The sequence below is a fragment of the Euphorbia lathyris genome, chromosome 1 (genome assembly GCF_963576675.1).
Source record: "Euphorbia lathyris chromosome 1, ddEupLath1.1, whole genome shotgun sequence".
Taxonomy (NCBI): Eukaryota; Viridiplantae; Streptophyta; class Magnoliopsida; order Malpighiales; family Euphorbiaceae; genus Euphorbia; species Euphorbia lathyris.
In genome coordinates, this window is record NC_088910.1 from 20,732,817 (window position 1) to 20,750,666 (window position 17,850).

At 33.3% G+C, this 17,850-nt stretch overlaps 1 protein-coding gene across 1 annotated transcript; it reads left to right on the forward strand.

Annotated features, from left to right (window-relative positions):
• The first annotated feature begins 16,020 nt into the window (after positions 1 to 16,020).
• On the forward strand, positions 16,021 to 17,019 carry LOC136221046 (probable WRKY transcription factor 53). The gene is made up of 2 exons (XM_066008869.1): positions 16,021 to 16,435; positions 16,526 to 17,019. The coding sequence occupies exons 1-2, from the start codon at positions 16,086 to 16,088 to the stop codon at positions 16,833 to 16,835; spliced, it is 660 nt and encodes a 219-aa protein (XP_065864941.1). The 5' UTR covers positions 16,021 to 16,085; the 3' UTR covers positions 16,836 to 17,019.
• Positions 17,020 to 17,850: the final 831 nt, after the last annotated feature.

Here is a 17,850-nt window from a genome sequence, read left to right on the forward strand (position 1 = left end):
GTGCTGGAACCTCACATTCTTCATACGATCCTTCTATAGTACGACTATCAGATTCCATTGTTGGATCAATTTTTCTACTTCCTTCAAAGTCCACCTATTTGGAAGTATCCCCCACCTGCTGTGGAGTACCATCTTCTTACTTATCTTCTACCTTCTTCAATATGGTGGATTCATCAAAGATAGGATCCTTGCTAAAGATTATCTTCTTGGACTCACGACACCATAAGCGATATCCTTTGACTCCAGAGGAAATGCCCATAAATACCGCTTCTTTTGCTCTTGGATCCAACTTTGATTCCTTAACATGGTAGTATGTAGTGGAACCAAACACACGTAAGGAATTATAATCTTTATCTAGTTTTCCATACCACAAATCTAAAGGTGTCTTTCCGTTGATAGCAGATGATGGTAACCGATTAATGAGATGGCTAACGTATGTTACAGCCTCAGCCCAGAAATGCCTGCCCAAATCAGCATTGGACAACATACATCGAACTTTCTCTAGTAGAGTTTGATTCATCCATTCTGCCACCCTATTCTGTTGTGGTGTATTTCTTATTGTAAAGTGTCAGACAATTCCTTCATCTTGACAAAATTTCATGAAAGGGTCACTTTTGTACTCTCCACCGTTATCTGATCGGAGACATTTAATAATATTTCTTCCTGTCTGAGTCTCCATCATCTTTTTCCACATAAGAAAAATTCCCAACACTTCATCCTTCGACTTCATAGTGTACACCCACACTCTTCTAGAGAAATCATCAACGAAGGTAACATAATAGGATTTACCCTCTAATGAAACTGTTTTGGAATGTCCCCATACATCTGAGTGAACATAGTCCAAAAATATCATTGGTATTATGGATTGTAGTGCCAAACTTCACTCTCGTCTGCTTTCCTTTGATATAATGCTAACAAAGATCCAACTTGCAGGTTCGAACTCCATTCAATAATCCTTGACTTGCCAAAACTTTCAAGGAGCTTTTGCCTACATGCCCCAACCGCATATGCCACAATCTGGTTGCTTCTAGCTCTTTATCATTACTAGAAACCACTATTGCTGCTCCAGTAATTGTACTACCATCATAATAGTACAAGTTCTTGCTCATTTGAACTCCCTTCATTACCACAACTGTGCGAGAGATTAGCTTTATGGAATCTTCTTTGATAACAATAGTCAAACCCTTTTTTCTCAAGACTCCCACTGAAATAAGATTCTTCGTTAAGCTCGGCATGTATCTGACATCTGTCAAAGTTCTGGTTGGTCCATCATGATTCCTCAACTGAATTGAACCAATTCCAGCTGTTTTACAAAGACTGTCATTTTTTGTGTGAACAACTCCACCATCTATTTCTTTGAAGTCAAAGAACCACTCTCGATTAGCACACATATGGTGGCTACAAGCCGTGTCTAGAGTCCATGCTTGCAACCCACTTGATGATGCCATGGTAGCCAATGAAAAGTCCGAGTTATCATCATACTCGGCAACATTTGAATCTGCAATAGCCTTCCCCTTACCAGATTTGTTCTCCAGCTTGGGGGCAATCTTTCTTCCAATGCCATTTATCTCGGCAAAAGGCACATTCATCTTTGCCAACTCTAGATTTTGACCTCTCCTTATTGCCTTTACTCTTCTTCTAGGAACAACCTCTCATGACTAGTGCTTCTTCTGCGCCACTCCTACTTTCTTTCTTATCTTTCTTTCTTAATGCCTAGCTATACAATGCAGCACAAAATTCTTTAAGAGACACCTCAATCTTTCTATAAGTAAAGTCGTTTCAAGAAATTCAAACTCCTCAGAAAGCGATCCCAAAAACATCAATGCCAAATCTTCATCTCCAAAAGTCACGTCCAAGTTCATCAAGTCGGCAAGAAGCTTATTGAAACTCGTAATGTGACCATTCATCATCGTACCGGGAACATATGAGAACCTAAACAACCCTTTTCTCATATAAAGCTTATTCTGACTGCTTTTTCTCAAGAACTTGTCCTCCAATGCCTTCCACAAAACATTTGGATAAGTTTCCTTACTAAATGCATATTTCTGCTCTCTGGAAAGGCATGATCAAATTGTACCACACGCCAAACTGTTTATTGTTTTCCAATCCATCTCATCAACATCTTCTGGTTTCTCTCCTTCAATGACAATATCTAGACCTTGTTGAAACAAGGCATACAAAACTTTGCTTTGCCAAATGCCAAAATGACCAGTACCATCAAAGATCTTCACTGCAATTCTGCTATTTGACACGCCTATTCTTGACAAAATAGATGTCTTTACTGATGTGGGATACTGTGATGTTTCATCAGTTGCCATCTCAGCTCAAATTGAAAAATCACCAATAATAACTTGTTTTAAGTAACTTTACTAGAAAAATTTCCAGGCCACTGGTGGAGTCACATACGGTCTCACTTAAGTACCATCTTTCTTAGGCGATTATTTCCCTTTTGACATAATTTTCCTATGCACTTAAGACAATATATTATCTAAGATTTTTTTCAACACCTAAAACTCTCCATTTTGAAGAGAAAAGGCAAACAGTAGCATGAAAACAAGCAACCAAACACTCCTCTAGTATATATAGGAAACTTTAATGGAGAGAGAATCTAACTAAAAGGTGACGAAACTCGAACCGAGTAATCGAAAAAATTATCAAAATAATAATTTCAATTGCATTATGTTAAAAAATTAATTATAGGATAAGGTTTAAGTCTATTCCTTACTAGAAAGATACCCTTGCTTCGCTTCGGGAAAAAAATAACGTGTTAATTTTTATTAAATTGATTTGTATTTTAACCATTTGAACCATGTGATTGGTGGTAGTTTAGTTAGCTTTCTAGTTACAATAGATATATAATAACTAAAAATACAAAGATTTTCTTCACTAAACGCCTACTTAACCAAATCAATATCCGAACTTAAAAACCTTATAGTCCAAAAATTAAAAGCAGCCAATTCAAAAATAAAATTATGTAAATAATTCTGTTCTTGGTTGAAGGATTGGACTGAGTTGAGAAAACTTTTAAAGTAGAAAAATTCTATTAAGATCAGAGAATTCGAGATAGTAATAATAATAATAAAAAAATTACAATTCGAGTTATAAAATTATGATGAAATTAAGGAGCGCATTTATGTAAAAGTAGACTATTAATATTATTACTCATGTTTATTGGATACTGAATAACCAAATAAATGAATTTGGTTATTCACTTTTACATTCTGACTTATTAAATCTAAGGCTTAGAATGTTTAGAATTTCACCTTAGGATTTTAATAAGTTCGGATCTAATAGTGAATATCCAAAAATAAAGTAATGCGAAACACTTGTTAATAATTATAATTCAAGTTTCAATATTTGTTATAATTCAAATGGTCTAAGCTTTATATAATGAAATATTTTTATATTCTTATATTCCATGTCTAGAAACATAAATAAGGGATAAAAAAATAAATTGAACTTGAAATTCAACAACATAAAAAGAGAAAAAAAACAAGTGCTTATATGTAAAATGAAAACAAATATCAGAGTATGTAATGGATTAATGAGGAAAGGAAATGAAGTCATTAAAAGCCAAAAAAAGAAAACGGTCTCGTTTTCTCATAAGAGGAGGTGCAAATGAATTGTGGATAAATTGGAAAGTGAGTGGAAGGGTAAATTGGATAAAATTAGAAAGTGCGTGGAAAGATAAGATTGGAACAATTTGAAAAAAATTGGACAAAATTGGAAAGTAAGTGGAAGGGTAAGATTGGAATATATTGAAAAAATTTGGAATTGGTAGTGTTCACACATTCAATTTTATATGTATATATATTTTTTTTATGGTAATTTTAAAAACAAATTGTTTGATTATACCTTTTTTTTTTGTCAATCATATGTCTTATTTCTTTTTTCTACACACGAATTGAGGTTTTTAATTTGCTAAAAAGGACGATGGTTTAGTTTGACAATATGATGATGGTTTAATTTAACAATATAAAAATGACCGTTAACAATCTCATAAAATAAAACTTCAAGAATTAAAGTTGTTAAGTACCACATTAATTATGGAACCAAATTTTGTATTTTCTAAAATCATCTTTTTCATTAACTTTCTCTTTCTATACATTACCTTTCTTTCTCCTTGATGATGCCATGGTAGCCAATGAAAAGTCCGAGTTATCATCATACTCGGCAACATTTGAATCTGCAATAGCCTTCCCCTTACCAGATTTGTTCTCCAGCTTGGGGGCAATCTTTCTTCCAATGCCATTTATCTCGGCAAAAGGCACATTCATCTTTGCCAACTCTAGATTTTGACCTCTCCTTATTGCCATTACTCTTCTTCTAGGAACAACCTCTCATGACTAGTGCTTCTTCTGCGCCACTCCTACTTTCTTTCTTATCTTTCTTTCTTAATGCCTAGCTATACAATGCAGCACAAAATTCTTTAAGAGACACCTCAATCTTTCTATAAGTAAAGTCGTTTCAAGAAATTCAAACTCCTCAGAAAGCGATCCCAAAAACATCAATGCCAAATCTTCATCTCCAAAAGTCACGTCCAAGTTCATCAAGTCGGCAAGAAGCTTATTGAAACTCGTAATGTGACCATTCATCATCGTACCGGGAACATATGAGAACCTAAACAACCCTTTTCTCATATAAAGCTTATTCTGACTGCTTTTTCTCAAGAACTTGTCCTCCAATGCCTTCCACAAAACATTTGGATAAGTTTCCTTACTAAATGCATATTTCTGCTCTCTGGAAAGGCATGATCAAATTGTACCACACGCCAAACTGTTTATTGTTTTCCAATCCATCTCATCAACATCTTCTGGTTTCTCTCCTTCAATGACAATATCTAGACCTTGTTGAAACAAGGCATACAAAACTTTGCTTTGCCAAATGCCAAAATGACCAGTACCATCAAAGATCTTCACTGCAATTCTGCTATTTGACACGCCTATTCTTGACAAAATAGATGTCTTTACTGATGTGGGATACTGTGATGTTTCATCAGTTGCCATCTCAGCTCAAATTGAAAAATCACCAATAATAACTTGTTTTAAGTAACTTTACTAGAAAAATTTCCAGGCCACTGGTGGAGTCACATACGGTCTCACTTAAGTACCATCTTTCTTAGGCGATTATTTCCCTTTTGACATAATTTTCCTATGCACTTAAGACAATATATTATCTAAGATTTTTTTCAACACCTAAAACTCTCCATTTTGAAGAGAAAAGGCAAACAGTAGCATGAAAACAAGCAACCAAACACTCCTCTAGTATATATAGGAAACTTTAATGGAGAGAGAATCTAACTAAAAGGTGACGAAACTCGAACCGAGTAATCGAAAAAATTATCAAAATAATAATTTCAATTGCATTATGTTAAAAAATTAATTATAGGATAAGGTTTAAGTCTATTCCTTACTAGAAAGATACCCTTGCTTCGCTTCGGGAAAAAAATAACGTGTTAATTTTTATTAAATTGATTTGTATTTTAACCATTTGAACCATGTGATTGGTGGTAGTTTAGTTAGCTTTCTAGTTACAATAGATATATAATAACTAAAAATACAAAGATTTTCTTCACTAAACGCCTACTTAACCAAATCAATATCCGAACTTAAAAACCTTATAGTCCAAAAATTAAAAGCAGCCAATTCAAAAATAAAATTATGTAAATAATTCTGTTCTTGGTTGAAGGATTGGACTGAGTTGAGAAAACTTTTAAAGTAGAAAAATTCTATTAAGATCAGAGAATTCGAGATAGTAATAATAATAATAAAAAAATTACAATTCGAGTTATAAAATTATGATGAAATTAAGGAGCGCATTTATGTAAAAGTAGACTATTAATATTATTACTCATGTTTATTGGATACTGAATAACCAAATAAATGAATTTGGTTATTCACTTTTACATTCTGACTTATTAAATCTAAGGCTTAGAATGTTTAGAATTTCACCTTAGGATTTTAATAAGTTCGGATCTAATAGTGAATATCCAAAAATAAAGTAATGCGAAACACTTGTTAATAATTATAATTCAAGTTTCAATATTTGTTATAATTCAAATGGTCTAAGCTTTATATAATGAAATATTTTTATATTCTTATATTCCATGTCTAGAAACATAAATAAGGGATAAAAAAATAAATTGAACTTGAAATTCAACAACATAAAAAGAGAAAAAAAACAAGTGCTTATATGTAAAATGAAAACAAATATCAGAGTATGTAATGGATTAATGAGGAAAGGAAATGAAGTCATTAAAAGCCAAAAAAAGAAAACGGTCTCGTTTTCTCATAAGAGGAGGTGCAAATGAATTGTGGATAAATTGGAAAGTGAGTGGAAGGGTAAATTGGATAAAATTAGAAAGTGCGTGGAAAGATAAGATTGGAACAATTTGAAAAAAATTGGACAAAATTGGAAAGTAAGTGGAAGGGTAAGATTGGAATATATTGAAAAAATTTGGAATTGGTAGTGTTCACACATTCAATTTTATATGTATATATATTTTTTTTTATGGTAATTTTAAAAACAAATTGTTTGATTATACCTTTTTTTTTTGTCAATCATATGTCTTATTTCTTTTTTCTACACACGAATTGAGGTTTTTAATTTGCTAAAAAGGACGATGGTTTAGTTTGACAATATGATGATGGTTTAATTTAACAATATAAAAATGACCGTTAACAATCTCATAAAATAAAACTTCAAGAATTAAAGTTGTTAAGTACCACATTAATTATGGAACCAAATTTTGTATTTTCTAAAATCATCTTTTTCATTAACTTTCTCTTTCTATACATTACCTTTCTTTCTCCTTACCAAATAATACCTAAATGATCTCAAAATTAAAATGTTGAAAAATTAAAATTGCTTACAATATTATAAAATTATTGAAATTTTTCTATTTTAAGATCGTCAACGGTCATTTTACATGTCTAAAAAAAATCCTTGTTTTTAGCAAATTTAAAAACTCGAGTCATCTACTGGTTACAAAAAAAAAATCTCGCTTTAGAAAAAAATATATATTAACACAATTGACAAAAAAGTGAAACCACTTAGAGTTCTTTTTTTTTTTTTCAATTTACTCTTATTTTTAGGGAAGTTCAAATTTGCCTCACACGTGCAAAACGGTAAAATTATACTCTTAATGTTTTTAAGCAAGGATAATTTTACCCTTAACTAATATTTTGAATATATTGATATTTACCATTATTTGATTTATTATTTAATTTTGTCTCCTTAGATTTTTTAATTACATCAATAATATTTAAAATATTTACTTAGTACTAGCACACAATTATAAATAACCTTCCAAAATAATAATTGAGTCTATCCTGTATAAGTTAGTCATGAAAAAAACTACAGCACAAATACAAATAATGTGTTAAAAATGCATACAAATATTTTAATTTATTCAACAAACTTATTTAGAATGTCTAATAGGACTCAAATAACTTAACTAATTTATTTAAATTTTCTACCATACATCTTTTCAGATTCAAATTCAGGGCGGAATTACAGGCAGTCAGGTAAACCCCCAAATCGAAAATTACATTTAACGATGGAAAACTTAGAAACAGAGAATTCCCATCCATAATTTAGTTATTGGTGATGAATATATCCATGGATATTTAATCTAAAAAATTTTGTGTTAATTTGTTATGAATTTTTCAGGTTTAGGAGTTAATTATCGGCGACGAAATGAATGTGCTTCAGCTATGTAGCAACGCTTTGGCATTGATAAATAATATGACAGATATGTTGGAAATACTTATTGGAATTAGATCCACAAACCACAAGATCATAAACTCATGTTAACCCATTAAGATCTAAAGCGGAAGCGTACCTGAATCCATAGCGCAGAGATTGAAGAGAATCAGAGACACCTTAGGTTGATTGGTCTTCTAGGGCTAAAAGCTAGCACATCTACACTTGATGGGGAAGGCTGTAGATTTCAGAATGCTAATGCCCTAGGGACCATAACCATATATTTATACTGAAAACCTAATTGTCGCAATTACTAATCTGCCCATCATAGTATTAGTAAATTACAACTGGGTATCTACACATATTTAAGCCCATACCCATTATATATGCCACAGGCCCATAAACTAATTTAGATCACTTAATCGGACTCATACATATGATAGCCCATAATTACAATTATACATGTAAAGCCCATAACGTTGGATTTTAATCCAACACAGATTTAGCGAGAGAGAAAAATTCAAAATCATTTTCAAGGAAGAAGCTTGAAGAGGAAAATGGAATGGGATGGCCAAAGTGGTTGTCGACCGGTGACCGGAGACTATTGCAGGCAACAATAGTGACTCCTAATGTGGTTGTGGCAGCTGATGGGAGCAGGGACAGAGACAATGGTGGGCCCGGGGGGCCAGGGTCCCTCCGGCCACCGGAATTATCATGGTAATGAATTGTTTCGGCCCCCCAAATATTAGTGTATATAGACTCTATGTAGTAATATTTCATTATTTAAAGGTATATTAGATAGTTAAAAACACTTGCAAAAAATAAAATATATCTCATTACGTGTTAGGTTTGTCTAAACTTTAAAATTACAATATTTTAGACCACTCCCTAAATCCAAATTTCTAATTTTTTTTTGGCCTGTTAGGGCTCCATAAATCAAAATTTCTAATTTTTTTTTTTTTTGCCTTTTAGGTCTCCTTAAATCAATTTTTTTACACGGTCAGCTCTCCCTAAATCCAATTTTTTTTTTACATGTTAGAACTATTAAACGTGTTCATGTTAGCCGACCCCGAATCATTTCGGGACTAAGGCTTTGTTGTTGTTGTTGTTAGAACTATTAAACGAAATCTAGCTTAATTTTGAGAAATTGTACATTAATACTTAAAATTGATTCTTGACCATTCAAATTATAACACGCATATATACAAAAAAAAAAAAAATTAAACAAGTTTGATTTAGTAAAAAAAAAGAAATTTCCGAAAGCAAGTGTAAAATTGGCCCACCAACCGAGTAATCCTGTATTCAGCACTGGATGGGAGTGGAAATTACCGGACAGTGTCGGAGGCGGATAGGAGTAGTAGTGTATAAAGAGAATGTAGATGTTCCATCGAGGAAGACCCTTATTACTGGTAATAGGAATGTGATTGATGGCAGCACTACTTTTAACTCGGCAACTGTTGGTAAGTTTTTTGTTTTTTTCTCCATTTTTCTAAATATTAGATGAAATTATACTCTACTTTGCACAACAGACCCCAAAAATCAATAATTGTGAGTAATTTTGTATTTTTAGTATAAAAAGCTGATTGTTATTAGACAAATGGTAGTAAGATTAGGATGGGTCTGTCTGCCATTTTGCAAAAGATAGGTATAATTGGCACACGATCTGAATCAAGAAGGATGAATTATTATCCATGAATAAATATATGTCAGCTATACCAGAAATACATGTACTGCCTCATTTATTTAGCTCACCAATTTACATCTCTTTTCCAAATAAACACTACCTTTCGATTTGCTAAATTGTCAGCGAACCAAAAAATCTTTTCTCATGTACCGACCGAACAGTCTAGCTGCGACGCACAAAGCATACTAAGTTTTTAAACCAACGAAACCTAGAGAAAAGAAATGTTTCGACCGATCAATCTAACTGCGGTGCTCAGAGCATACTAAGTTTCTAAACCAATGCTATGATACCAATTGTTGTGGAAACGATTAGCAAATTGAAAAATAAAGCATAAAACAAATAGAGAAGACACCAGAATTTAACGAGGTTCGGCCAATATTGCTTACGTCCTCGGACACTACTAAATATTATTGCAAATGAGCAAATATTACAATGGAGAAAGAAGGAAAAAACAACTAAGCCTTAAAAATTAGAGGAGGCTAGTTGTGGGGTACCTTAAGCCTAAAACTAGAGCCCAAATATATATCATTTCAAAAACTCTCTCAAAAAGTCCAACTTTTCAATGTGGGGACTTTGAACAACTAATATACATTTTTTCCTCTTCTTCACTTTAGACTAACAATATGAGCTTCTTAAAAGAGAGTCATTTTAATACAATAAGTGCATCTCATTGTAACACTTATTGTGTAGTCCTTAAACTGGTGTTCATTACGGGGCCTAGATGACTTGCAGTTCACTTCAATTAAGCGCCTAACATGCTTGTAATAGAGTTCCAAGTATGAGTTTAGTTGTGTATGTTGTATATGACATGTTTGAAACCACGAGTCAAGCAAAGGATTTCTTCTCTCCTATTAGAGAGAGGATATATTCAGCCACTCGATTGATGAAACAAAGAAGTGTACGACCATATATCCAAATGAGACTGCAGCTCATTTGATTCTTATCAGTTTATCAAGAAATGAAGATATGCTAAGGAGCTTGCGGGAGTGACTAATCCATGCCTTAGTTGAGCATTGATATAAGGTTAGTAGAGATCAAATGAGGTTACTATTAGGTTCTTGTCACTTATACGAGTTAACCGTTCAATCTAAATTAGTATACCAACATGCTAGAGTTGGTATATGAATATGGAATGAATGATGGATTCAGATCCACTGTGATATCAGAATGAGCCTACAGGATTACACGTTTAAGAAAATCAACGATAATCCAATTAAGTATAACTTGAATAAGTTTTGTGCATTGAGTTATTGGTTAAGATAATTTAACTAGCTTAAATTGTGCTTGAAACACAAAGAAGAAAAATGGATGGAATATTATTTATTCATTCGACGGAATATATACATATATATTTTTTTTGTTAGTATTTTAGGTTTGGTGAAATATTAATTGAATTAAGAGAAAAGTACGAAAAAAAATGCTTGGGTTTGCACAATTTGCAAATAGAGGCTCGTGGTTTAAAAGTTTGCAAATTTATGAAACCACATATTTTTTTGAATGAAAGCTAGCAGCTGGCAAGAGTGAACAGAGAGCATCCCAACTAGGTCGGCACCCCCCTGAACACCCGAAACCAGTGCCAATATTATTAAATAAAAGAAAGTTATTACAAGCAAGCAAAATCAACTGAAACGGTAAATATGTCTACCTCCTAAATTACAAAAGTAAGCCGACGAGCAAAATGTCGGAATACTACTCCACCAGACCGTGCTAGTTGCTGAACGACCGAAGTTTGCTAACAGATCCGCACATTGGTTACCCTCTCTGTGGATGTGGGAAATAGTCAAGCTTATGTGGGAAACCTCATATTTTGTTTTAAAATTACTCCTATAAAAACGTCTTTAAAATTAAATTATCTTATTATACATATATTTCGGTCACAAAAGTTTGAATAATGTTCTCAAAAGATCATAAAATTTTAATTTGCCAAAATTACTTAAGTTTGTTTTTGTTCCAATAAAGTCAATTTGGATGTTTTGTAATCATTTTTCCACAGGACGTGATCACGTAACATCCTATGTTGCCCGGACATGGACACGCGACACGGTATCCGACACGGACACGGATACGGGAAACGTTATTTCTATAAAACACAGGACACGGATACGTGGGGGACACGTGTAAATAATAAAAATATTGGGGCACATTTATAAATATTAAAAATATATTTTTGTATATGATTTTTTGTAATATAAGTAAATAAATACATATAAACGAAATTATAAAACTCTTAACTAAACATAATAAAAGCTTTCTTCCTTAACACTAAAAACCTATTTCTTCGATGTTTTCATTTCTATCTTCAGCAACAAGTAGGGATTCTAGCTCCGGTTCATCTAAAGTGAGTTCAGCAAACTCAAGAACACCTACATCATCCATACTTCCAAATTCATCTCCACCAACATCCCACATTTTTATCTTTTCACTTTGATATTCATCATTGCTCATTGATAAAAGGCGAAGATTATTGTGGATATATACCAAATCTTGTGCATGTTGTGGGGTTAATTTATTCCTTCTAAATGAATGAATAAATGAGTAAGTGCTCTAATTTCTTTCAGAACAGGATGAAGAACTAGGTTGTCCAAGCAATTTAAAAGCCAACTTTTGAAGTAAAGGGGCGTTTGAACAAAAACACGCCCACCAACGTCTAGGATCTTGATCATATACTAGAAATATAATCTGGATCATTAAATGAGACAGTCTTAAGAGAAAAGTTAGCAAACTCATCGTTGGCCTTCTTTCTTTCATCACCATTAGCAAAGATTCTGTGAAAACATTTAAGTCTTTCTGTTGAAACTTCAGGATCCACATGAGGAGACATTCTACATTCTCCCTCTTCAAGCCATTTTTCACTATAGTACCTTGAAAAAATAAAATTTCAAAAAGATAAGAAAACGACATGTATCAAGGAAAAACTAAATATGAGAATTAATTTAGAAAATCACCTTGGATTTAGTGAGTGAGCCAAACAATGGAAGGGAGTATTATTCTTTGTCCAACGATCAATAAGAATAGAATGAACTTTATCATAGAAACTAGAAAAATTGTTGAGTCGCTTCTGTTCATGCTCAAAAATAATCTTCTTGACTTTTTCAATCATGGAATCCCACATCTCGTAAACTAAGTGAAGACATGGTTTGTTTGTATCACAAACTCTAATCATGGCATACATAGGTCCAGTGAAAGCAACTATATAATTAAGTTTTTCCCACCAATCATCCTCCAACACTTTCTCACGAACAAATTTAGCTTTCTCTTGATCATCGTCTCGATATTGTGTCCATTCATCACTTAAAATCATAAACTCTAAAGCATGTCTTATAAGTTTAAATCTTTTAAGTATGACAATAATAGAAGCAAATCGAGTATCAGCAACTGCAAGTAACCTCAAAGAGCTAAACTTATTAAACATAGCCAATCTCATAGAATGATTCATTATGAAATTCTTAATCTGTATAGCATCTCCATGAATCACTATTATCCAATGACACTCTTCATATGTATTTTGATTAATTTTCATGTTTTTTGCAGCACATATATTCTTTAAAGCAAGATTTAGTGTATGCAAAACATATGGAGTCCAATAGATATGCGGAAACATACCTTCAATGATTTCCCCAGCACCTTTACAATTTCTGGCATTATCAGTTATGACTTGCACCACTTTCTTATGACCAACCTCATTAATAACTTCTTTCAAAATATCAAAAATGAATTTTTTTATCTTTCACTTCACCCGAGCAATCCAAGATTTATAAAACATTGGACTAGATTCAGTAACAACCATTACATTAATTAATGGTCTCCTTTGTGGATCACTCTATCCATCACTCACGATGCTAACACCCTTCTCAGACCAAGTACTTTTGATAGAGATTAGTTGTCTATCTATATTTGCCTTCTCTTGTTGAAGCAAGGTGGTTCTCAATTTATTGTAACTTGGGGGTACATATCCACCCAAACTATGATTAGAAGAAAACATGTAAGAACTCAAATAATTAGGATTTCTTGCCAAATTAAATGGCAAACCTGCTGTATAGAACATTCTTGCATTCTGGGCATCTAATTCAGCTCTAGTTTGCAAGTCAAAAGCTTTTGCAAGTGCAGAATCATCAACCCGTTTTCTCTTTATAGCATCAGACACGTTTTGATTAGATAAATATGAAGGGCTTGAAGACATACCAAGGGTAGAGGGAGCCAAAGGAACTTTCTTAGGTTGAGAATTCAAAACTGCATTTGCTGCTTCTTCTTCCACTTTTTTCATTTCAAATATATGTCCAGCTTTAACAGCCTTACAATACCCAATCCCTTCATTAGAAATCTTCAACAGATGAGCTCTTATTCTAGTATAGGAGCCTTGCTTTTCTTCACCACAAAAATTGCATATCCATCTACAATTGCCCCCTCCTCCTAATTTCCCAATTTTTTAAACATATTTCCACAGAGGCTGTTTATCTTGATCCTTTGCATTTGATGCAGTACTACTCTCGATAGGTTGGCTAGAATTCGAACTTCCTGATACCGTGCCTTCTGAATCCATAATCCAATCTCCAAGCAAAAGAGAGAAAGAGATGAGGAACGCAAGAATAGAGAAGAACTAATGTGAATGAATTGTGAAAGATTGTTAGCAGCTCTATTTATATAGATTGATGGAGAAGTTTGAGAGTTTTTGTATTAATGGCTTTAATTCCCAGGAAATAAAAATCGACAATAAGTTTCTGGCTCTTCAAATATCTGAGGAATAAGAATCGATCGATGACCCAGGACAGGAAATAAGAATCGATCGATGACCCAGGAAATAACGCGTAAGTCTTACCCCCTCCCTTTTCTCCAAAAAATTCCTCCGCCATTGTCTTCTATAGCAGCGATTAATCAGAGTTTTTTCCCCGGGACACACGTATCCTTCACTGATACTCGTGTCCAATTTTCCGATATTACGGAAACGGCCCCGACACGGTGTCGCTGGCGTGTCCGGTCGTTTCCGTGTCGGAACCGTATCGGACACCGGATACGTGAGGTTGGAGCCGTGTCCGTGCTTCAGAGGTAACATCTAATCGCATGTTTCACCGCCATGTGGCATAATAAGAAAAATAACCATAAATTAACTAACATAAATAAGGATTGTTAATTAAAATTTAAATACAAATTAACTCACATAGTATATCGATTGTCAATTAAAATATAAAGTTACGTTTTTTAATATGTCAAGTAGCCCTAACGTGATGTTGAGATGTCACATCAGCAATTTCGACGAAAAAATGATTAAAAAACGTTCAAAGTAATTTTATTGAGACTAAAATAAATTTAAATAAATTTATTGGAACAAATTTAACTTTTATAACTTTTTAGGATATTCTCCAAATTTTTAGTGACCACTCGTATTAATTACCTTATATTACAAGATTTTCAATTAAAACGACACTATTTCTTTATTTTACCAATATTTGATGATAAAATTCATTGTTTACAACGTTGAATGCAAGTTTTTTACGGCCCTGTTTGGGAATTAGCTGTTAGCTGTTAGCTGATTACATTAGCTGTTAGCTGTTAGCTGATTACATTAGCTGATTTGACTAGCTGATTTGATTAGTTGTTTGTGTAGACCTGTTTGGTAAAAATTAGCTGATTGATAATAGCGGTTTGTGTAAAAAGACGAATAAGGGCATTAATTTTGGCGCAGGAGAAGAGAGAATCTATCCATTAATTTTAATATTGCAAAACGCTAATTGAAAAAGCTCATTTTAAGAGCTTTTTCTAAATTAGCGTTTTCATCTCAAAACTCTCTCTCAAACCTCTTTCCACCAAACACTCCAATTAGCGGTTTCAGTGGTCAAACCTCTAAAGTAAGTCAAACCCGCTCTTTTTTATCCCAAAACGCTCTTTACCAAACATGACCTATATCTATTTGTAGGGGTTTGATTCTACTTGAGAAGTTATAATGTGATCTTCATCATTAATTACAATTTTTTTTACCTCTAATGTCCTTAAGGAAGATAATTTTACCTAGTGACTTCATGTTTTTAAAAACAGTATTTTACATTGAAAAACAGTTTTTTTTCCAATAACAAACCTTAATAGTAAACAGTAAGTAAAATAAACAGACCATTGGACTCGAACCCGAGATCAATATTCAATAAATAAATAGTTAATTACAAGTAGATGTCATGTAATTACACAGATTTGTAGATTGGTACCTATAGTATTTTTCTTTACAAACACAACCATATGGTTGAAAAAAAATTGTACTTTTTTTCACTTAAAAGGTTGAAAAATTAAAGGTGTTTAAAATATCATTTAACGCTTGAAATTTTTATTTTGATATAGTTATCGATCAAATTCTGACAAAATAAAACAACATTGCGTTTAACTACTTATCTGTTCATTCAAAAAAAAAAAAAAATTCTTATCTGCAAATCGACGAAACCACGAGACACCTATAATTTTTTTCTTTTTTTGAAAAGGCATCTATATCTAATTAACCCATACATAAATAAACAATATTTAGAATTAAAAAAAATAAATTAAGAAGAAAAACTGAGCAAGTATTGTGTGGAGAAATAGTCAGTCAGCGATTGGACTTTTATTTGCCCTTTTCCGACTGAAAAAGCCTCTCAATTTCCCTTCTCCTTCAAGTTGTTCATTCTTATAAAACCCTAAACTCAACTCTATCTTCTTCCTAACCTAACCTAACCTAATTATGGAGAATTGGGAGCTAAACAATATCATCCAGGAGCTTCAAAATGGGAAGCACCTAACAATGCAGCTCCTAAATGTGCCTTCTTCTTCCACAGAATCCCCTCAAATATTGCTCGATAAGATCTTATTTTCTTTTCACAAGACAATTTCCATGCTCAATTCTTCTCCCCGAATTACCACCGGAATGTCCGAGTCACCGGCTTCTTTCAGTGGAAGTCCCTCCGATCATCATCAAAGATGGAAACAGCAAGTGCGAGTGATTCCAGGGATGGAACTAGAAGGCCTACTTGATGATGGTTATAACTGGAGAAAGTATGGCCAGAAACACACTCTTGGTGCTAAATTTCCTAGGTATTTTTCAACCCCTAACTGAGCTAGAAATTAAGAAAAATTAGATACAAATTTATAACTTTAACTAATTTTGAACACATTTATTCTCAGGGGCTATTACAGGTGCACACATGGAATAATTGGGGGATGTTCAGCAACAAAGCAGGTTCAAAGATCGGATCAAGACCCAACCATCTTTGATATTACCTACCATGGAACCCATACTTGCACCCACAACTCCCTAACCTTTTCTCCTTCACAACCACCACCGGAAAATCAAGAACCCCAAGCACCGGAGAATCAAGAACCCCAACAGCTGTCTCATGAACAACTTTTGTTCAACTTTCATACCTATCCTACTGTTGCTTTTGATTTTCCTCTTGACGACCCGGGCTTTCTACCCGGACGTTTCATTCCTTGAGTGGTTCAGAATCAGTTGATCCCGGATCATTCTTTTGCTTAATTACATACAAGAGTTAGTTTGACCTTCAAATTTTGATTTTGCAATAAATTTGTTCTATGAATTTTAGGTATTACTAATTTATAATAAGGATTATATATACAAGCTTTGTACTATGTTCTTGGTTAATCAAAATTTATGCATTCCTTCAATTCTTCTCTTATATTTCATGTTCATTCATTCACTTCTGATCAAATTGATTCATTCTCTTTCAATTTCTTTGAACAAATGGTTGAAATCAATCGAAATATTTTGACACCTTCTCTAATCATACAATGATAAGTAATGTTTGGAAGAATTTGAAGGTGCCATTCTCTAAAAATTTCTAAATTACAAGATGAATCCTAATCATTTAACTATGGATTTTATTCTGTAACGTACTAGATGTCTATCTATTTGGGAAGAATTGGTCAATTTGTAGACCCTTATCAATTCAAGTTTGTGCATGTGCATCCGTACTGAATAAGGCCAAGCAATATTATATGATAACAACACCTCTCTTTGTGTCTCATTAGACTGGCCATGTGGTTCTCAAGTTTAAGACCTTTTCACTAAGATGCAGTTCATCATGTTCATCATCTGATAACACAAGATTGGCCATATCGTCTACGATCCCAGCTATAACCCTTTGATGTAATAGAAGAAAGATAAAAAAAAACACGAACGCACAGAAAAGAAAAACCTTCGAGTCCATAATAAAAGACAAACAATTAACAAAACACATTCTCATAAGTGGGGAAACCTTTTCAGCTCGACAAAAAGCATGTATTGGATAGTTGATATGAATTTTAAATGATAAGATCTGATGCGGACATCTTAACTAGAGCCTCCGTCCAAACGTACACTGGCGGATCCTCAGACACCACATACCACACAAACAGCGCAAGCACGGAAGTTGTACCTATCAGGGTGGATCCTAAGGGTGTACGAGAGGGGAGGATCTAGGAGTGTACGAGAGGAGCGGATCTAGGAGTGT

Coding starts and splice junctions, on each gene's coding strand:
- LOC136221046 (XM_066008869.1), top strand. CDS start 16,086: ATGGAGAATTGGGAGCTAAACAATATCATCCAGGAGCTTCAAAATGGG. Junction 16,436..16,525: donor CTTGGTGCTAAATTTCCTAG/GTATTTTTCAAC, acceptor ATTTATTCTCAG/GGGCTATTACAGGTGCACAC.